Here is a 19203-nt window from a genome sequence, read left to right as displayed (position 1 = left end):
GAGTTTTATATTGTTCTATAAAATATTGTTAGTTCATTTGATCCAAGCTATCCATACTTTATATTTCCATGTAAAATATGCAGAACAGGTATCTCAAATTTTAAAGTTATTTAGGTAATAATGGAGAATAACATTAAGAATTTCAGGCTTTTATAGATATCAGCTGTTTTAATATAGCATCTTTAGAGGTATTCTTGAAAAATTTACTTGTAAAAAAAGAATTTTAAAACTAAATGGCACTGATTACACTGAAAGTTGGGTGCACATTTTTTTATCACACGTGAAAGGACGAGGGTGGAGATGTGTTTCCTGTAGCAGGGCAAGTAAGGAAGAACCCAGCGAACAGGGAAGCATTGCCAGGCACAAGGCTACATGAGGGCAGAAGACCTTCCTAGCTCACCGAGTAGATCTGAGTTGTACCTTCTATAACCTAATTTCCCCCAAAATCCAGTAAGCCAGACACAGGATTCGTGCCTTTATCTTATACCAAAGACACGGTAATCACAGGCCAACAGGTAAGAAATGAGAATTCTGAGTATGCCTGGCTACAACACAGACATGCTGGACGATCTTCAAGACTCAGATACTTGTGCTACACAAACTTGTTTAAAGTCCCTGATGGCCCGGGGCTTCTCAGAGGGATCTGTGCTCTTCATGTCTCCTGCTGACCCTGGGTCTGCCAGGCCCCTGGGCCACGTCGGGGGCCATGTTCGCCTTTCACCCTTGTCAGGGACACAAGGCAGCTGAACTGGCTCACTTCAGTTTAGCTCTCTTCCAGGTAAGAAAGACACAGGTAGCCCGACAGCTGACGGGTGGGGCGTGGAGATCCAGCAGGAATGCGGGCACTAAGAGGAGGACTTGGCCCTGTGACCAGAGAAGCTCCCGGAGCAGCGCAGGCGAAGCTGTCCTGACTCAGTCCCTGCTGAGTCCTCAACCCCGCGGCGCAAGGCTCGAGCCAGGCAGGGCCGCCCCCTTGGGTGTGCCCAGCAGAGGAGCAGCCGCCCTGGTCCCACCAGCTCCGTGCCAGGAGGCGGAACGGTGCATAGTGCAGGGGCAAGCGAAAACTAGGACATGTCCGGGCAGATACAGCTGACCTGTCTACTGAAAGGTTGCTAAAAAGACACAACTCTAGAGCATTAGAGCTATGTCTAGACTGTAAAGTTTTATAAGTATTCTACTTGGCCACTGAAATCATCGTAAAGGCAAGTAATTATTCTTTATTACATTCATGTCTTGGCTAATGCAGTATTCGAGCTTACTTCATATTTGAAAGGTAAAATAGGAAACAATATTTTTTATGTATTTCAATGCTGTTACTGTATAGAGTAATTTTTTTCTTTTAAATAGACCTATATATTTTACAGTAGTATATAATTAAGTATATAGAGATATACCCCTAAGTATATAGGAACATATGTTTATTTCTTCATTCATGACAAGATTTTATAGTATTGATGCTTTATATTTTGCTTTAGAGTATATTATATTTTAAAACTTCACAGAAAAGAATTAAAATAATTGATAATGAAAATCAATATCACATTTTTTAAAAAAATTTATTTTATTGGTACATTTTAGGTATACAATGTAATGACATTCATTGGAAACTTGCACCTTTACATATTCTCTCTTGGCTCTTATTTTTTCCCCTTCTCCTGCCTTCCCTTCAAACCCTCCATCCCTCCCTATTTACATCCCTCCCTGTTTCCATTTTTTCATTTTCTCATATTAATTCCATTCCCTTCATTCCTTTCCCCTAATCCTCCCACTTCTCCTTCCCCTTTGTCCCTTTTCTTCGTATTTAACATTATCTATTATACCTTTTAGCCCTTGTTTACCCTTTCAGTTTCTCACACTAGAGAAACTATTCGGCATTTACACATATGTGTCCTATTTATTTCACTTAAGAGTATCCCCTTGGGCTGGGGAATTAGTTCAGTGGTTCCACTGCCTGCCTCACAAAGGCAAGGTCCCAAGTTCGATTGCTGGTACCAAAAAAAAAAAAGAGTATTGGCTCAAAGTGCATCCATTTAGCTATAAATATCTCTAATTCCTCATTTTTTATGGCTGAGTAGTACTCCATTTTGTAAAAAAAATCCCCACATTTTCTTTATCCAGTCTCCAGTTGATGGGCATTTGGGCTGTTTCCAAGTTTTAGCTATTACAAACTGTGCTGCTATGAACATGGGTGCGCGTATATCATTGTGGTATGATTCTTTTAATTCTTTAGGGAAGATACCCAGCAGGGGAATAGCTGGGTCAAATGGGACTTCCAGTCCTATTTCTTTGAGGTTTCTCCGTACTGATTTCCATAGTGGTTGCACCAGTCTACACTCCCACCAGCAGTGTAGCAGTGTTCCTCTTTCCCTACAGCCCTGCCAGCATTTGTTTTGGTTGGCTTCTTAATAGCAGCCATTTTTTCTGGCTTGAGGTGGAATCTCAGCATTGTTTTCATTTGCATCTCTTGAATGACCAGTGATGTTGAACATTTTTTTCATATGTTTATTTGCCATTTCTACTTCTTTGTCTGAGAAATATCTGTTCATTTCAGATGCCCATTTTTGGATTGGGTCTTTAAATTTGGGAGGTCTAATTTTTTTAATTTCTTTATAGATTCAAGATAGTAGACATTTGTCTGAGGGACAGCTGGTGAAAATTTTTTCCCACATTGTGGGTTGTCTCTTCACATTGCTGGTGGTTTCTCTTGCTGTGCAGAAGCTTTTTAATAGAGATCCCACTTGTTGATGTTGTGCTAGTTCATGGGCAGCTGAGGTTTTGTTCATAAAATCTTCTCCTACAGCAAAGTCAAGAGTTCTTCCTAAATTCTCTTCCAGCTGATTTAGTGTTTCTGTTTTAATATTTAGATCTTTAATCCATTTTGATTTTAGTTTAATGCATGGTGAGAGATATAGGTCTAGTTTTAATCTTTGGCAAGTTGAAACCCAATTTCTCCAGCACCATTTATTAAAGAGGCTATCTTTCCTCCAGTGAGGGTGTTTGGCTCTTTTGTCAAAGATGAGGTGGCTGAATGTATCTGGAGTTGTTTCTGCATCTTCTAATCTGTTTCACTGGTCCTGAGGTCTGTTTCTTTGCCAGTACCATGCTGTTTTTATCACAGTAGCTTTGTAGAACAGTTTGAAGTTGGGGGTTGTGATACTCCCTGCCATGCCTCTGTTGCCTAGAATTGGTTTTGCTATTCTGGGTCTCTTCTTGTTCCAAATGAATTTTTGGATTGTTTTTCTCAAGGTCCATGAAGTATGCTGCTGGGATTTCAATTGGGATTGGATTGAATCTATATAGCAGTTTTGGAAATACGGCCATTTTTTACTATGTTGATCCTTCCTACCCAGAAGCAAGGGATGTCTTTCCATTTTCTGATATTGTCTTCAATCTCTCTTTTCAGAGTGCCATAGTTTTCAGAGAAGAGGTCTTTGATTTCTTTTGTTAGGTTGATTCCTAGGTATTTCAGTTTTTTGGATGCTATTGTGAAAGGAATTATTTGCCCTATTTCTCTCTAAGTGAGTCTGTTGTTTGTGTAGAGGAAAGTTATTGATTTTTGTGTTTTGACCTTGTATCCAGCTACTTGACTGAATTTGGTTAAGTCTGGAAGACTTTTGTTGGCATTCTTGGGGTCTTCTCTATAGAGCATCATGTCATCTGCAAATAATGACAATTTGAATTCTTCATTTCCTATCTTTATTCCTTTTATTTCTTTCTCTTGTCTAATTGCTGTAGCTAATGTTTCCAAAACTATATTGAACATGAGTGGTGACAGTGGACATCCTTGTCTTGTTCTTGATTTTAGTGTGAAGGATTTCAGTTTTTGACCATTTGGTATGATATTGGCTGTTGGTTTTTCATAGATGGCTTTTATGAGATTGAGATAGAGACCATCTATTCCAATTTTTTATACATTTTAATCATAAAAGCATGTTAGATTTTGTCAAATGCTTTTTCTGCATCTATGGAAATAATCATATGTTTTTTGTCCTTGGCTCTATTGATACAGTGCATTACATTGATTGATTTGCATATGTTGAACCATCCCTGCATCCCTGGGATAAATCCCACTTGGTCAGGGTGTGTGGTCTTCTTGATGATCTTCTGCATTCTATGTGCCAGTATCTTATTAAGGATTTTTGCATCTATGTTCATTTGTGAGATTGGCCTATAGTTCTCTTTTTCGGTTGGTCTTTCTCTGCTTTGGGGATCAAGGTGATGCTTGCTTCCAGGAATGAATTTGGGAGTATTGCTTCCCTTTCAATTTCATTGAAGAGTTTAAACAGTAGTGGCAGTAGTTCCTCTCTGAATGTCTTGTAGAATTCAGCAGTGGACCTGGGCTTTTCTTAGTTGATAAGTTTTTAATTACGTTTTCAATTTCATTGATTGAAACTGGGTTGTTTAGAATTTTTAGGTCTTCTTTGTTCAACTTTGGTAATGCATACATATCTAGGAATCTGTCCATTTCTTCTGTGTTTTCCATCTCATTGGAGTATAGGTTCTCAGAGTAGGTATTGATGATCCTTTGGATTTCTGCTGGTTCCATTGTAATTTCATCCTTTTCATTCCTAATTGCATGGATTTAGGCCATTTTTTTTCCCTTTTTCTGACAAGGTTGGCTAAGGGTTTGCCGATTTTGTTTATTCTTTTGAAGAACCAGTTCTTGGCTTCATTGATTTTTTTATATCATTCTCATTGCATTGATTTCTGCTTTGATCTTTATAATTTATTCCCTTGTATGAGCTTTGGGTTTGTCCTGCTCTTCTTTTTCTAGAAGCTTGAGGTTCAGCATCAGGTTGTTTAATTGGGCTCGCTCTGTTTTCTTAATATGTGTAGTCACTGCTATGGATTTCCCCCATAAGGCTGCTTTCATTGTGTCCCATAAATTCCGATATGCTGTATTGTCATTGTCATTTAATTTAAGGAACTGTCTGATTTCTTCTTCAATTTCATCTGTCACCCATTGGTTATTCAGAAGAATGTTGTTCATTTTCCATGTGTTTATGAAATTTTTTCAGCTATTGATCTCCAATTTCATCGCACTATGGTCTAATAATAGACAAGAGATAACTTCAATTCCTTTGCACTTACCTACATATGTTCTATGAGCAATCATGTGGTCTATTTTGGAGAAGGACTCATGTACAGCTGAAAAGAATGTGTATTTTGATTTTGTGGGGTGGAACACTCTGTAAACATCTGTTAAGTTCATTTGTTCTAGAGTTTTATTGAGTTCTAGTATTTCATTGCTTGTTTTTTGTCTAGTTGATCTATCTATTTGTGACAGTGGGGTATTAAGGCCTCCCACCAGTATTGTATTAGTGCTTGTATGATTCTTCATGTCCATTAGTATTTGTTTTATAATGTGGGGTGCACTAGTGTTTGGTGCATAGATATTTATGATTGTCAGTTTGCCCTCTTGCATTGTTCCCTTTACAAGGATGTAGTGTCTTTCTTTGTCTCTCTTAATCATTGTTGGTTTGAAATCCACTTGATCTGCAAAGAGGATAGCTATTCTTGCTTTTTTTTGGGTTCCTTTTGCATGGAGTATTGTTTTCCACCCCTTAACTTTCAGTCTGTGAGTTTCTTTTTGAATTAAGTGTGTTTCTTGTATGCAGCATATTGTTGGATCTTGCTTCTTGACCTATTCTGCCAGTCTTTTTCTTTTGATTGGTGAGTCGAAACCATAACATTGATGGTTATAACTGATATGTATTGACTTATCATTGTCATGACTTTGTCTTTTTGTTGGATTCTCCCCCATTTGCTTTTAATTACTTGTTGTGCCTGGTGGATTCATTCTGCTGTGCTTCCTGGGGTTGTGATTCTTATTGTCTGTTCCTAGGATTTTTCTTAAATTTTTTGGAGTGCTGGTTTGATATTCATGAAGTTCCTAAGGTGCTCTTTGTCATGAAAGTATCTTATTTCTCCATCAATTTTGAAAGATAGTTTTGCAGGGTACATCAGTCTGGGTTGGAGGTTGTTTTCCTTTAGGGTTAGAAATATGTCACTCTAAGCTCTTCTATCCTTGAGGCTTTTCGTTGAGAAGTCTGCTGTGATTCTGATGGGCTTTCCCTTGTATATGATTTGTTTCTTTTCTCTAACTGCTTGTAGAATTTTGTTCTTCTGTTGGGTTTCCAGAATCTTAACGATTATATGTCTATGTGTAGATTTTTTTTGATCATGGCTAGTTGGAGTCCTATATGCCTCACTTATCTCTATGTCAAGTTCTTTTCCCCTCCTTGGGTAGTTTTCTGCCATCACTTCTGTGAACAGTTTTTTTATGTCATCTGCACTCTCTCCTCTTTCTTCATTGACTCCAATCAGTCTTATGTTATTCTTCTTTGCATTGTCTAGCAGCTGCTGGATTGATTTCTCATGGTCCCTTATAATTTTAAAGCAATTTTTCTTTTCCTGGTCACTAATTGCAATCTTATCTTCTGTATCTGAAATTCTGTCTCCACATGGCTGATCTTCTATGCAGCTGGCTCTGCGTTTATAAAGAGCACTAAACAGGCAGTCTAGGTACCAGTGGGCAGAGACAGAGGTACAGAAGTGCCTTTTCCCTTCCCATTACTGGTGTATTCTGAGGGCTTTTCTTTGCAGATTCTTACTACTCTAACCTAGAAATATGTATCTTTATTTTTATTTTTAAGCTTACTATTTTTCTTTTACACAGTTCATGATTTTTTAAAAATAATGTATATCTTCAATAAAATAATCAAGAAATATTGCCATCACTCTAACATCTTAATGATACAATATACTGCCTTAGAGTTGCTAATGTGAATGCCAATTATTTTAAAGTACATAAAAATAGATCTGCCTCTTTTGTCAGGTTACTCTTCATGGAGTTCCTTTCCAGTTAAGAGTTTTTCAATGTAAAATCCAAATCTCCATTAACATTTATTTTCACTACTCTGATTATCTCTGTATTGTTTTAAAAAATAGCTGGCTGGGTAGCAAGGAAGAATTTGAGGAATAATCCTTAATTTAGACATTCTGTATCCACATGCTTCTACTTTCAACATTATAATATTTCCTCCGTGGTTAAAACAGCTATTAAAATATTATGTAGGATTATTTTGTGTGAAATTTATAAATTAGTAAATCAGTGTATTAATTAAAACATGTTATCTAAGTTACAAATGCTAGTACATGTACTTTATAAACATGTGTGTATGCATGGGTCGGTAGGATTGGGTTGTTCATTTTGTAACAGTCCTTTTGCAAGATCTCCAGGGATTGCAGTGGAACTACCAGGGGGTCACACACCAACTTCCGCACCTCCCCACAGACCTAACAACTTCCCAGTGGATCCTGCCACCCAGGGTTCTAAACCTTCCACACCACTGTGCTGACCCAGACTCCATCTCTGTGGTCCCTGGGGATCTGAAGACCAAGCATATCCAAACCACGTCATCTAGTTACCAGGTTCATTTCAGCTGTTATTCAAAGGACAGCTTCATTTCCTTAGAGGCTACAGTAACTGATTCTAAAAGTTCCAATTTTTTATTTTCTTTAGTTTATAATAGATAAAATTGTATATATTTATGATATATAACATGACATGCTGATATATGTACATATTATGAAGAGGTAAGTATGTCAAGTTAAAAATTAAACTACTGTCCTTGTGTCAAGTTCTTTTTCAGGATTATTTGGTATTCTTAGAAAATATCCCTCTTTCTGTAAAATATATTCTTTGTGAATAAGAAACCACACAAAACTATCAGTATTCCAGCTAGAAGATGTTATCTACCAATAACAATATTAAATCAGCTGTCATGTTATGGGAGACTGGAAGGACAAATTAAATTCCTATTCATTTACTCAAAGAAAGCCAATGTTCGAATGATCATACAGTGGGCAACACCTTATCATTTGGTGGGTGTCTTATCCGAGAAAGAATATTTCCATGTGTAAACTTACTAATTTCCTGCTTTTAAATATGTATGCTGAATAAAATGTAGACAACCAAGTGCAACTACAATTAGTAGTTTAAATCTGTAAAACTGATTCATCTTAAATGTTTGAAGGTAGAATTATTTTTTAGGGCACAATTCCATTAAGTATATTGTTTCTATGTAATTCTATTACAGAGTGACAGAAATTGGTACTAATTTATTATGCAGACTTAGAAGTATTCAACTGTGCCATTAAACAAAATATAAAACTTATATTTCACATGTTATTTGCATGTGTAAGCATGAAACTAAATCCAGAATTATAGTTCTAGTTCCATTAAACACTTTCTTAAAAACTAGATGTCAGGATAATTACAATGAAATTGAGCTTCAGCATGAAGTTTCTGAAGAAGTATTGACGGGGAAAATGTGATTTCCCTCAATGACTTGATTCACATTCTCCTAAATGTGGCTCTGTAATGGCACTCGGCATCATTGTGAGAGTCATACTTATGGAGTGTATGCTTATTAAAGACACAGCACTGAAAAATAGATAAATGAGGAATGCATTCTGTATAAGATATTTTAGGTTAGATTTGAATTACAGTCTTAAATGTCTGTATTTCATTATGACTATAATAAAGGAACAAATGGATATTTTAGTGTTAGAAATGGGAGAAGCGATTATAGGGATGTGAAACAAATATTCATAGTATCATTTAGTTGTCTTTAAATTCAAATTTTCATTTTTTCACTCTTTTTATAAGGATTGAAGTAACATACAGATTAATGTTCTGTAAAAAGGAATAAAGGAGGGGCCAGGGATTTAGCTCAGTGTTTCCGCCGCCTGCCTTGCAAGTGTAAAGACCTGAGTTCGATCCCTGGTACCTACCAAAAAAAAAAAAAAAAAAAAGAAAGGAAAGAAAAAGGTAGAAAATTAAATGAAATTCAATTAAATTTGACACATGTTTATTGCATTTGTTAAATGCAAAATCTATTTCTTCATTTCCAGGATTGAAATAAAAATTATCTACAATAATGATTTCCAGAACACATTTTGTAATCTAAGTTGTAGCCAGTGCCTTCCACTGGATAAAATGGTAAACAGTAAGGTGGTAGTGTCACATTTAAGCACTCACCTCTCTCTGCAGAGTCAAAATGTACTAATATCAGACTACTGTTTTGTAGTCCCTTCATGTAGATGGCAGCAGAGCCAGCATAATAAATCAACAGAACAAAAAATTGTCAGACCAATAATGTGGCTTGTGTTCTCTGCCTTTCATGAAAGTAGTGGCAATGGAAGAAAAGCTATTACTACAACCAGAATTCTTAATGAGGTTTGCTACCATTTAGTTTACAGCCCAAGTACCTGCTTTGACATTTGCTTAGCTAGAAACTCGGGCAACTTTTCATGTGAAACTATACTACTAGACACGAGCTGAAATGTTTAGCTATTCTAATGCCTTAGCCCTTTGTGGGAAAAGGTGCTGGCTAAATATTTTAAGAAAACACTGACCTTCAAATTCTTGTTTTCTTTTGAGCTGATGTCAATCAATAATAAAGAAACCCTACAGCCAATGTTTTATTGATACCCAGACTAATGTGATTTGCAAAATCTTTTCATTAAGCTTTGCAAACCAATATCAGCATAAAGTATTATGCCTGGAAAATGTCAGCCACAAAATCTTATCTGACAAATGTGATGGAGCTTCACTGACACATTCTAATCAAGACTCAACCTGACACCCCTCTTCTCCATCACTTCAAGCTATGAATAAATATTGCAGCAATCTTTATAGTGTAACTAGGATTAGCTGTACAAATAATGGAGAGAATACTGTTGTATCCATCATTGAATAGTTTTAGTTTTATTATTGTAAAGAAAGTCTTCTAACGTAAAAAGTTTTCAAACAGTTATAGGAGAATATATATATATATATATATATATATATATATATGACTTGCATCATGGTTTATCATATCTATAAATATATCTTGCTTATATCATAGTTTTTCAAGAAAATTAATGTTAAAAGAATACTAACATCACCATGCATAAGAAATTTTGATATTTAAAAAGATACTGCTTATTATAAATTTAAAAATACATAATATAAAGATATGCTGTGTTAGTCAAGTTTTCAGCATTGTGACAAAATATCTAAGGATATCAATTTAAAGGAGAAAAGATTTATTTTGATTTATTTTGGCACACTGTCTCAGAGGTTTTATTACTTTGTTAGCTGACTTCATTGTTTCTAGCCATGTAGCAAGGCAGAAATATCATGTGAAAAGATTTAGCAGAGGAAAGTAACACAATTCATATATTCAGAAAGCAGAGAGAGAGAGAGAGAGAGAGAGAGAGAGAGAGAGAGAGCTCATGTGAGTAGCTGGCTTCCTCCTCTTGCTTTGTTCCATTCAGAGCTTGCACAATAGAAGATGGTGCCACCCATATCCAGGATAGGTCTTCCCCAACAATTTGTTGTGCCACATGCCACTCATCTCTGAAAACATCCCCTCAGACACACCCATAGCTTGGTTTACTAATTTCTTAGCTGTTTCTCAATGCAATCAAATTGCAAACAAGATTAGCCATCTGTGACACTCAAGCTTAATTGTAAATAGTAAAGGACACTTGCAGGTGTGTCTGAGTGGTTTGGACTCTCTATCTGGTCCCAGGCCTCTTCTCTCTGGCAGTGTTCCACCACTCTGTATTCCTGCCACCATAGTAAATAGCTTTGGTCTACCATGATGTTTTTGACTTGGACCACTCAGCCATGGACTTAATCTTCTGAAGCTGTGAGACAATAAACCATTTTCTTTCTTAAGTAGAGGGTTTTGTGTTTTGGTCCCAGCAATGAGGAATTAATACACTATCACATGTGGCAAAACAAAAATTACTTTAAGAACAAAATATTCTAAAACATTTAGAGAATGAGAGGTAAAAAAAAAAACTACCACTTAGTAAATAAGAACAGAGTAAAATAATGCATGATGGTCCAAAGATTAGAGAATGAGTACTATTTTGGATATACAAAGGGAATGGACCCTTAGGGTCAACAAGTTTCCTGATAGCCCAGCTTCAAGATAATTGCTCAACCAAAAGTCTCTGTACTGCAAAGTCCAGAATTGCTTTTGCTGGGTGTCTTCTGGCTCCATGCGAATTTTAGGATTGTTTTTTCTCTACTTCTGTGAGGAATTCTGTAGTATTTTGATTGAGATTGCATTAAGTTTATATAAAAGTTTTGGAAATACAGTAATTTTGAAAATATTTTTTCTGCTTATCCAGGAACAATGTACATATCCAGGTCTGATCTCTTTTCCAGAGTACTGTATTCTTCATTGTAAGATTCTTTTACTTCCTTGGTTTGGGTAATTCCTAAATATTTAGTTTTTCTTGATGATATTGCAAATGGTATTGTTTTCCCAATTTCATTTTCACAGTGAGATCATTATTGCTGTACAGGAACACTATTGATTTTTGTGTTGATTTTGTATACTGCTACATTGCTGGATTTGCTGCATTCCTGAATTATTAATTCCACGGAGTCTTTTATTGAAATTTTGTAGGTCTTCTATGTAGAGGATCATGTCATTTGTAATAGTGATAATTTGACTTCTTCATTTCCCTTTTATTTCTTTCTCTTGCCTGATGCCTCTTACTAATGTTTTGAGGACTATGTTGAACAGGGATGGCGATGGCAGACATCCTTGTTGTGTTCCTAATTTTAGAGGGAAAGCTTTCAGATTTTCCCTATTTAATACAATTTTGACACTAGCATTTGCCACAGATTGCTTTTATCAGACTAAGATAAGGTCCTTCTATACTTATTTTCTTCAGTGCTTATTATTATAAATGAATGTTGGATTTTGTCAAAGGCTTTTCTTGGATCCTTTGAAATGATCATGACTTTTACCCTGTTCAGTCTATATCATACATGCATGTACATGTTTATGTTTTATGTTTATGGATATGGGTATGTTGAAACATCCTTACATCTCCAAGATGAACCTGTGTGGTCATGACATATGATGTTTTTGATGATTTGCTGCAATGTGTTTGCCATTGTGTTTTTTTTATGATTTTTGTGTCTATGTTCCCATGAGTTAAATGACATTAATTGATGCTCTAGAGTGAGCTAGATAGTAATTAATTACAACAAGTGTACATTTTTTTCCTTCTTAGTGACCTTTCAGTGCACAAAAGTAGGTACTAGGCACTTCACCTCGTATATTGCTTTCTGCTTTTGATCACCTTTCCTATCCAGAATCTAACAGGCCACCTTGCTCCACTCCCATCTCCATGGAAATAAGAATGGGCTTAGTCCTGGGTTGAGTCTTCCTGAACTTCAACAAAATTCATTGAAAAAAGCAATTAATTAGCTAAAGTACCTTACAGGGTTCTGGTTGAAAATTTACATTAGCTGATTTCAAGTCCCATTCAAATGTGATTCTGTGGCAAGAAAATGTCAGGTGCATTCTTCAGGGTGAAACAGATATTTGCTCATTCAACAGATATCAGAGCACTCTTGTCCTGTTTTAGTATAATGTAACAGTCCACTATGATTGAAATTAAAATGAATCAACACAATTCAGTCCATGAACTAACCACCAATATTCACAATTATGTATGATGCTAACATGGCTTTGCTTTACCTAAAATTTAGGACGGTGTGGGACTGTCCAGGCTCAGTGAGTTTGGCATGTATGGGTGTGATGGTTAACAGACTCTGTGTCAACTAGAGTAACAAGCACACAACCAAACTGGCTCAGCATAGTTCTGGGTGTGGAAGATCCACCCTAGGGAGGATTGCCACCAGAATGGTATGAAAGGGGATCAAAGAGGGAAGGATTGCTTCTGATTCTTTGAAGGAGCTCCAGTCTTCACTTTCACTTTGGATATCATTTCCTGGCTTCCAGTGCAGATGCTTCAGCCTCTAGCACTGACCCTTCAGCCTTCTGGTGCAGATCCTTAGGCCTCCTGATATGGATGCACACAGGGTACTGCAGTGGGGTCCAGGCCAAAGGATCTCCAGTGCACAGCCCTTCTGCACTCTTCCACATGCACCTGACTCTATTGGTGGCCACTGTAAACCAATCTTGCAAATTCTTATGTATTTGTATATCCTGCATTAAATCGGTTTCTCTAGTAAGCACTGACCGATACAGTGGGCATATTTAACACAATAAAAACAATGTTTTTTTTCTCTGTAAATACCATTACTTGCCCTTAATTACTAGGTATATACTTTAGTTTGTGGTTTTGGCAAAAGTTATGGGTTGCTGGTGGTCTGTTGCTACCTTTCTTGTGACATAATGACTTACTCTGCATTTGCAAGAGGTTGGCTAGGATTACCCATAGTCAGTGGCAACAAACAGGAGGGGAGAAAAGAAACCTCCAGAGTGTTCAATTCTATGACCTTGGTATGATCGAGGGAAAAACAGGTCTCTGAACATTTCTATCCATGAAGCAATTATAGAGAAAAAAAATCCATTGCTCTTGCTTTTAATGAAAAATGCTGAATTAATTTACTTAAACAAGTCAATGAGTCCTAGATTCAGTTTTCACCGTGGATGCTTTCTTCATCCTTGACCAGGCTTCATGTATTGGTCATTGGTATCACAAAATGTGTTGTAGGCTGCATCTAACTTGTCCCTTGAAGCTTGCCATAAAGCCAAATGATTAAAGGCTAATATCATGAATATCAAACTATCCTCAATTGGACAAGCATCACTCCCCTAATCCAGAATCACACTGGATTGAGAAAAAAATAATGAGTATATCACACTACTAATAATTTGACAAACAATAACTAAATTTGAGTTAAATAATTACCTATAATGCTTGTGCTATATAAAATGCTTCCACAAAATAGTTGTTATGGGTTGCATTGTGCCCCTTACAAATATATGTTTCAATGCTCACCTCTGAAAGCCTCATGAATGTGACCCTATTTGGAAATAAGGTCTTTGTAGATAAATAAAGTTACCACAAAGTCCTTAGGATTGACCTTAACTGTAAATGTTTGGTGTGTCCTTTTAAGAGAGGCACCCAGATGGAGGCAGAGACCTGCAAACAGAATACGGTTGTTGACAGAGGAAGAGTTTGGAGTCACTGCTGCAACCTACAGAACGCAGGGACTTCTGGGCACCAGCAGAAGTGTGGAGACGGGGAAGGGTTCTGCCCAGACTCTGGGCACACTGCCCCGCTGAAATGCTGACTTCAGACCCACAGCCTCCAGACGCAGAGAAAATGAATTCTGTTGTCTTAAGCCACATAGTTTGTGGTACTTTATTACCATAGCCTTAGGAAATTAATACAACTGTATTATCTATTTTTAAAATCCAATTTCCCAAAGAGAGGCTAGTTTATTTTTCAAGAATAAATCTATTAAAATGTAGAATATCATGATTTTATGTAATGAAATTAAATTAACTCACCATATTCATGTAAGGTGACATTTAGAACCCTCCCAGCTGAATTGTTTTATGCTAATATTTGTGTGTGCAAAATATCCCTTTAAATCTATGAGAATTGTTCTAGTTCAAACCGTATTCTTTTTAACACTTTATACAGTAGCTAGGAGTTAGTAGATTTCAATTTTGGTGCTTCTTTTTATGAAAATTTACCCAATGATATTTTTGGTATGGCCTCCAGAAATAAAGAACGTGGTAATAATTGCTGAAACATTAAATAGAGTAAAAAAGCATAGAATATACAGTATGAATTACAGACAGATTTCCTGAAAAATTTTCTAAATACAACTTGATTTTTCTACAAAGATTATGTTGCCCCCTTGAATGATAAAGGTACTGTAAAGTGATAATGATATTTCTTGAGAATTGCATCTGACAGTAATGAAATATAACATTACTGATGGTGGCATTCAAGTTAAAAAATAAACAAGGAGCACTTATTTTGGAAAATGATAGGATGTAACACATTACTCTATGCTTTTCTTGTCCCTGTGTAAAAGCCTAGAACTATTCCAATGTATATTAGCTTCCATTTTTTTTTTTTTTTTTTGGTCTCCCCTTTGTCTCTTACAGAGTCAAAATATCACATTAAATACGTTACTATACCAGAGAGACATGGCAGGTATAGAAATGCTAAGCACTATATTAAAAAAATTCATGGTATACTATATATCCACAGGTATATTAGGCTTTGTTTATAGAAAAAAATTAAATATATTTTCCTGAAAAAATATGCATTAGATTTGAAAAATGAAGTATAGTGTTTTAAAACAGGATATATATATAGATATATATATCTCTATATATCTATATATATATCTTTGCAGAAAGATTTTTAGTTCACAAAGGCCTCTCTGTTGTTAGTGATCATAGCATCTTGGATATTTGTTAGCTGTCAGGCGTGTTAGCGCCACATCCAACCTGTGGTTTTGTACAGAGTGCCCTGGAATCTCACCCAAATGACCTTTATACAGATGCATGAGTCACTGGTGCATAAGGAGTTGGCCTCCACTTAATGAAGCCAGATCTTTATATTTTAAGCACTCATTTAAAAAACCAATTAATTTTGGCTCTATTGAACAAATTGAACAGGAAATAAATCAAGTGTTAAAACACTGGTGAGAAGCCAGGGTTCTGTAATTAGGTGCTAATACACCCAAGGCTGTCTGTGTGGGGTTTTATGTTTTGATTGACAACTTCCACTGATTAAAAGCATTAAATTTCTGCCACAATGTTGCCACTCCCATCTCAGAACTCAGAGGCTTGAGTCACTGAGAAATATTCCTGCAAGTGTCACACAGCTTACAGTAGGAATTTCACTTACTTTTCATATTCATTGTGCCAAGATGTTATCTACTGTGATAAATAAGAGGCAACTTTCTATTTCTTCACATCAGTTCAAATTTAGAAAGGACATATTGCTCCCTGCTTTTAAAAACAATCTTCCTGTGGCTAGAATCTGAATATTAGGCAGAGAAGACCTCTTGAAGTAAAAGAAAGGGAAATAGACAATATAAGGACTGGTGGTGGTGGTGGGGGGGGATGAAAGAAAAGGCATGTTAAGGACACTTAAAAGTTGTTAAAATTTGGTAAAATAGACTAAGATGACAAAACAGGAGTGGGTGAAAGAGAAGGGAAATCTCCAACTGCTAGGAGTTGGGATGGTAAACCTGGCACTGTCTTGCATACAGAGAGGAATTAGATGTACATACACTCCTCTTTTTTATAAATAAGACCATATATACAGTAAACTTGGTTCCTGAATACAGATGTTGTTATCCTAGTTAGGGAGAACAGTTTCCACTTTTGCTAATCTATAGGTGAGGCAGTGTAGGAAAATAAAGGAATATGACAATTGTTGTAAGAGAGAGGAAGAAAATAAGTAGGTGGAGTAGGGAAAGTTTCCCTGAACAGCTGAGTCCCATCGAAACCCAGTACTGAAATGTTCAGGCCACCCCTGGGAATAAGTGATCTAGGTAAAGGAAAGAGCAGGAGACATGGTTCTGAACCATGAACAAGTGTGTATTCTACAACCAGAGAAAGTACTGCCAAACACCTCTGAAGTACCAAATGCTTCATCATTTATTTTCAGACGAGGTCCAGGGAAGTTCCTTAACTCACCCAGTCAGGAAAGTGAAAACCCCAGGAGACCAGCTATGGAGCTCTGCTGGAAACAGGCACAGACAGCAGTGCAAGAACTTGTGGAGTTTCAAATTGCAGTGGAGAGACAGTTGTGGCCTGGCTGCATCTAACTTACTTAAAAGGACAATCATGTGCTGGAAGAGAATGGGTTATTAGAAATTAAATATGACAACTTTAAGAAGACTTACAGAATTGAGGGCAAATGGTAACCATGACTCAGACAAGACTGAGTCAGGATGTGGATAGGGAGGTTGAGGATGCGCTTTGCAAGGTTGTCCAACGTGATATTCTTCTGGAGTGAATACTGGAGGTAAAACTCAGAAGTCCAAGTATGTCCCCATGTTTTTCTCCTGAGCAATGGGTAAATGGAAGAAAATAGAAGATGAAGACTACTGCAAAGATAAGAATTTGATGGGTCTGAGATTATAAAATACAAATTATACAGGTTATTTTATGCACATAGTTGGGTTAACTAATCTGGATTTTGGAGAGAGTTCAATTCTGGAAAAACAATTTAGAATTGATGAAAAATTAATAATTAGAGGCTCAACTAACACTTCTTGTGCAGGATAATTTTTGTCCTTCTAGCATCATATTTGTATCTGCAACTGCTTTAATTTAAAATTTACATGTTATGAGCTTATATAATTCATTGTGCAGAAGAGATATTTGCTGGCAAATTTCTTACAGCTTCTTCTACGTATGTGGCACACATTTAGTCAAACCAATTACTAGGACCATGGTTTGTAATAAAGGTTTTTACAGAAATAAAATAAATGGTGGTAAAGAACTGATAATTTGGAGAAACAAGTGTTACAAGACAGCTGTATTTTTCTGGACCCTTCCTCTCATGTTCCTAACATCAGCTTTAATGGAACTGACTTGATTCTTAGTGATTATAGAAGGAGAATTTTACTCATAATTAGAAATTTTATATCAGATGACCACTTAAGTTGACTGATTCAGGATTTCAACAGTTTCATCTATTATTCTTTCCTTGATTCCTTCAGATGAACCATTATTAGAGACTTCTATATTTCTTGAGAAATCAAATAAGTTCACCCTTGGTAACTGGATCCCTTTTCTCAGAATATTTGGCTTTTGATTTTCTCACAACGGAATTTCTTAAAATGTAGTTTGTGGACCAACTCTGTCAGAATCTACTGGGATGTAATTTAAATAATATTAAACTCTAGGACCTAGCAAGACCTGTTATATCAGAAAGTCTGGATTTGCAGCTTAGTGACCTCACCTTATATTACCTCACCATTTTAATGACCTCCCAAGGTGATTCATATTTTTGTTAGAAAATGAGAACTGATTACTCTAGTCTGTAGAATTTGAGTAGTTGCATGTGCCATTAATAGAATGGCACAGTAGTATGTGTGAAGACTCAGCCTGATTCACCTGGAAAATTCTATTGCTAATAGACACGAGTCAATGACATAAAATACTGAGCTTGTACAAAAGATAAAATGACATTTCTAAGATAAACTATCTGAATTGAAGGTGAAAGCTGCGCTGGTCAGTGGACTGCTTCATCTCTCCTGGGGTGTGGCCCCACTACCCTGGTGCAGGTAGCTGGAATGACTGGTGGAGGAAGCTCATTTTACTGCTGCAATAAAGTTTTTTTTCTCTATTCGTAAGTTGTGGAAATAATTATTGTTTTTTTGCTAGGTTTTAGATGTCTACAGGGTGCTTTCATATTGATGGGGGTCATATTGCTAAGCTATTTTTCATTGTATCAGACCAGTCTTTTCATCTTTATATAACTCCAGAACCACACTGAACAATAGCAAAGGATCAAGAAAGGGATTCTGGCAGAGTAAGAATTCAATTCAACATAGTCCAGATCTTATAGGTACCTCAAGTATTCCAAGCCTCAAACCTACTGCGATATTCACCAAGGGAAAACTTCATTTATGAGTTAGAAACAAAATTTCCAAAAATGTTCATGCTTTGAATGTGTTCATTGAGGTTCTTCCCTTTTTTCTTCACTTGATCTTAGCCAAAAGGCCGAGAAGCGATTCTTCCCTCTTTTCTTCTTTCTCTATTTTCCAGACCCAGAATGACCTCATTCATTTCAGTCAGTTCAGCAGCCATCCCAGGCACAGAGACCCAAATCAGCTTTTTCTGATGGATGTTAGACCTGTACTTTGCAGAGCCACTTAGGGTTGGGTCTTTTCTCTGCTGACCTATGGCCCCTGCAATAAGTCTACGCAAGACAGAGCTCATCTTCTGTCCACAATTTTCCTATTCATCTTCTGTCACTCTGAGAGGTAGTGGGGCCTGGGTCCTTGGTCCTCCTCTGTCCATGTTCACGGAGCAGTCCTGTCAAGTTTATCTAAAGATCTTGCAAGTCTCATGACTTAGCCTTATATTACCTTACCATTTTCTCTCACCTTGACTAGTAATTCAGCCTCCTAATGTAATTTCCCTTTCCATCTCCTCTTTTCATTAATTCTCCACCAAACCCAGGACTCCTAAAATATTCACAACCCTTTAATGACTTTCCATTAGTATTAATGTACATTCTAACTTCCTAAAAGACCCTAAACATCTTTATTTACGAGTGGACACGGCCTCAGAGCCACTCTCCGGGTGACCTAGTGCTGCATAATCCATGGCTTCCTGTGCAGTGCTCTGAGTGCACCAGGATGGTGACAGGGCTTTGCAC

At 36.7% G+C, this 19203-nt stretch overlaps 1 protein-coding gene and 1 long non-coding RNA gene across 35 annotated transcripts in view; one reads left to right on the top strand and one right to left on the bottom strand.

Annotated features, from left to right (window-relative positions):
- Khdrbs2 (KH RNA binding domain containing, signal transduction associated 2) overlaps positions 1-19203 on the bottom strand; it is a 570923-nt gene that overhangs the window by 119885 nt on the left and 431835 nt on the right. Inside the window, exon 7 of one of the 33 annotated variants that reach the window (XM_021259407.2) lies at positions 16715-16876. The exons of the other annotated variants lie outside the window; for them this stretch is intronic. Within the exon in view, the coding sequence (XP_021115066.1) occupies positions 16844-16876 (33 nt within the window). The 3' untranslated portion in view covers positions 16715-16843. The remainder of the gene's footprint in view (positions 1-16714; positions 16877-19203) is intronic. 33 annotated transcript variants of the gene reach the window in all.
- LOC110349511 (uncharacterized) overlaps positions 884-19203 on the top strand; it is a 70822-nt gene continuing 52502 nt past the window's right edge. The window contains exon 1 of one of the 2 annotated variants that reach the window (XR_015448902.1): positions 884-1202. This is a non-coding gene — a long non-coding RNA (uncharacterized LOC110349511). The remainder of the gene's footprint in view (positions 1203-19203) is intronic. The other variant, XR_015448903.1, reaches the window with a different exon arrangement.

Source organism: Heterocephalus glaber, unplaced genomic scaffold (assembly GCF_053883595.1).
Source record: "Heterocephalus glaber isolate CG9 unplaced genomic scaffold, H.glaber_assembly_v1.0 deba00000594, whole genome shotgun sequence".
Taxonomy (NCBI): Eukaryota; Metazoa; Chordata; class Mammalia; order Rodentia; family Bathyergidae; genus Heterocephalus; species Heterocephalus glaber.
The sequence above is the reverse complement of the archived record's forward strand: the minus strand, read 5'-3'. Positions and strand labels throughout refer to the sequence as shown.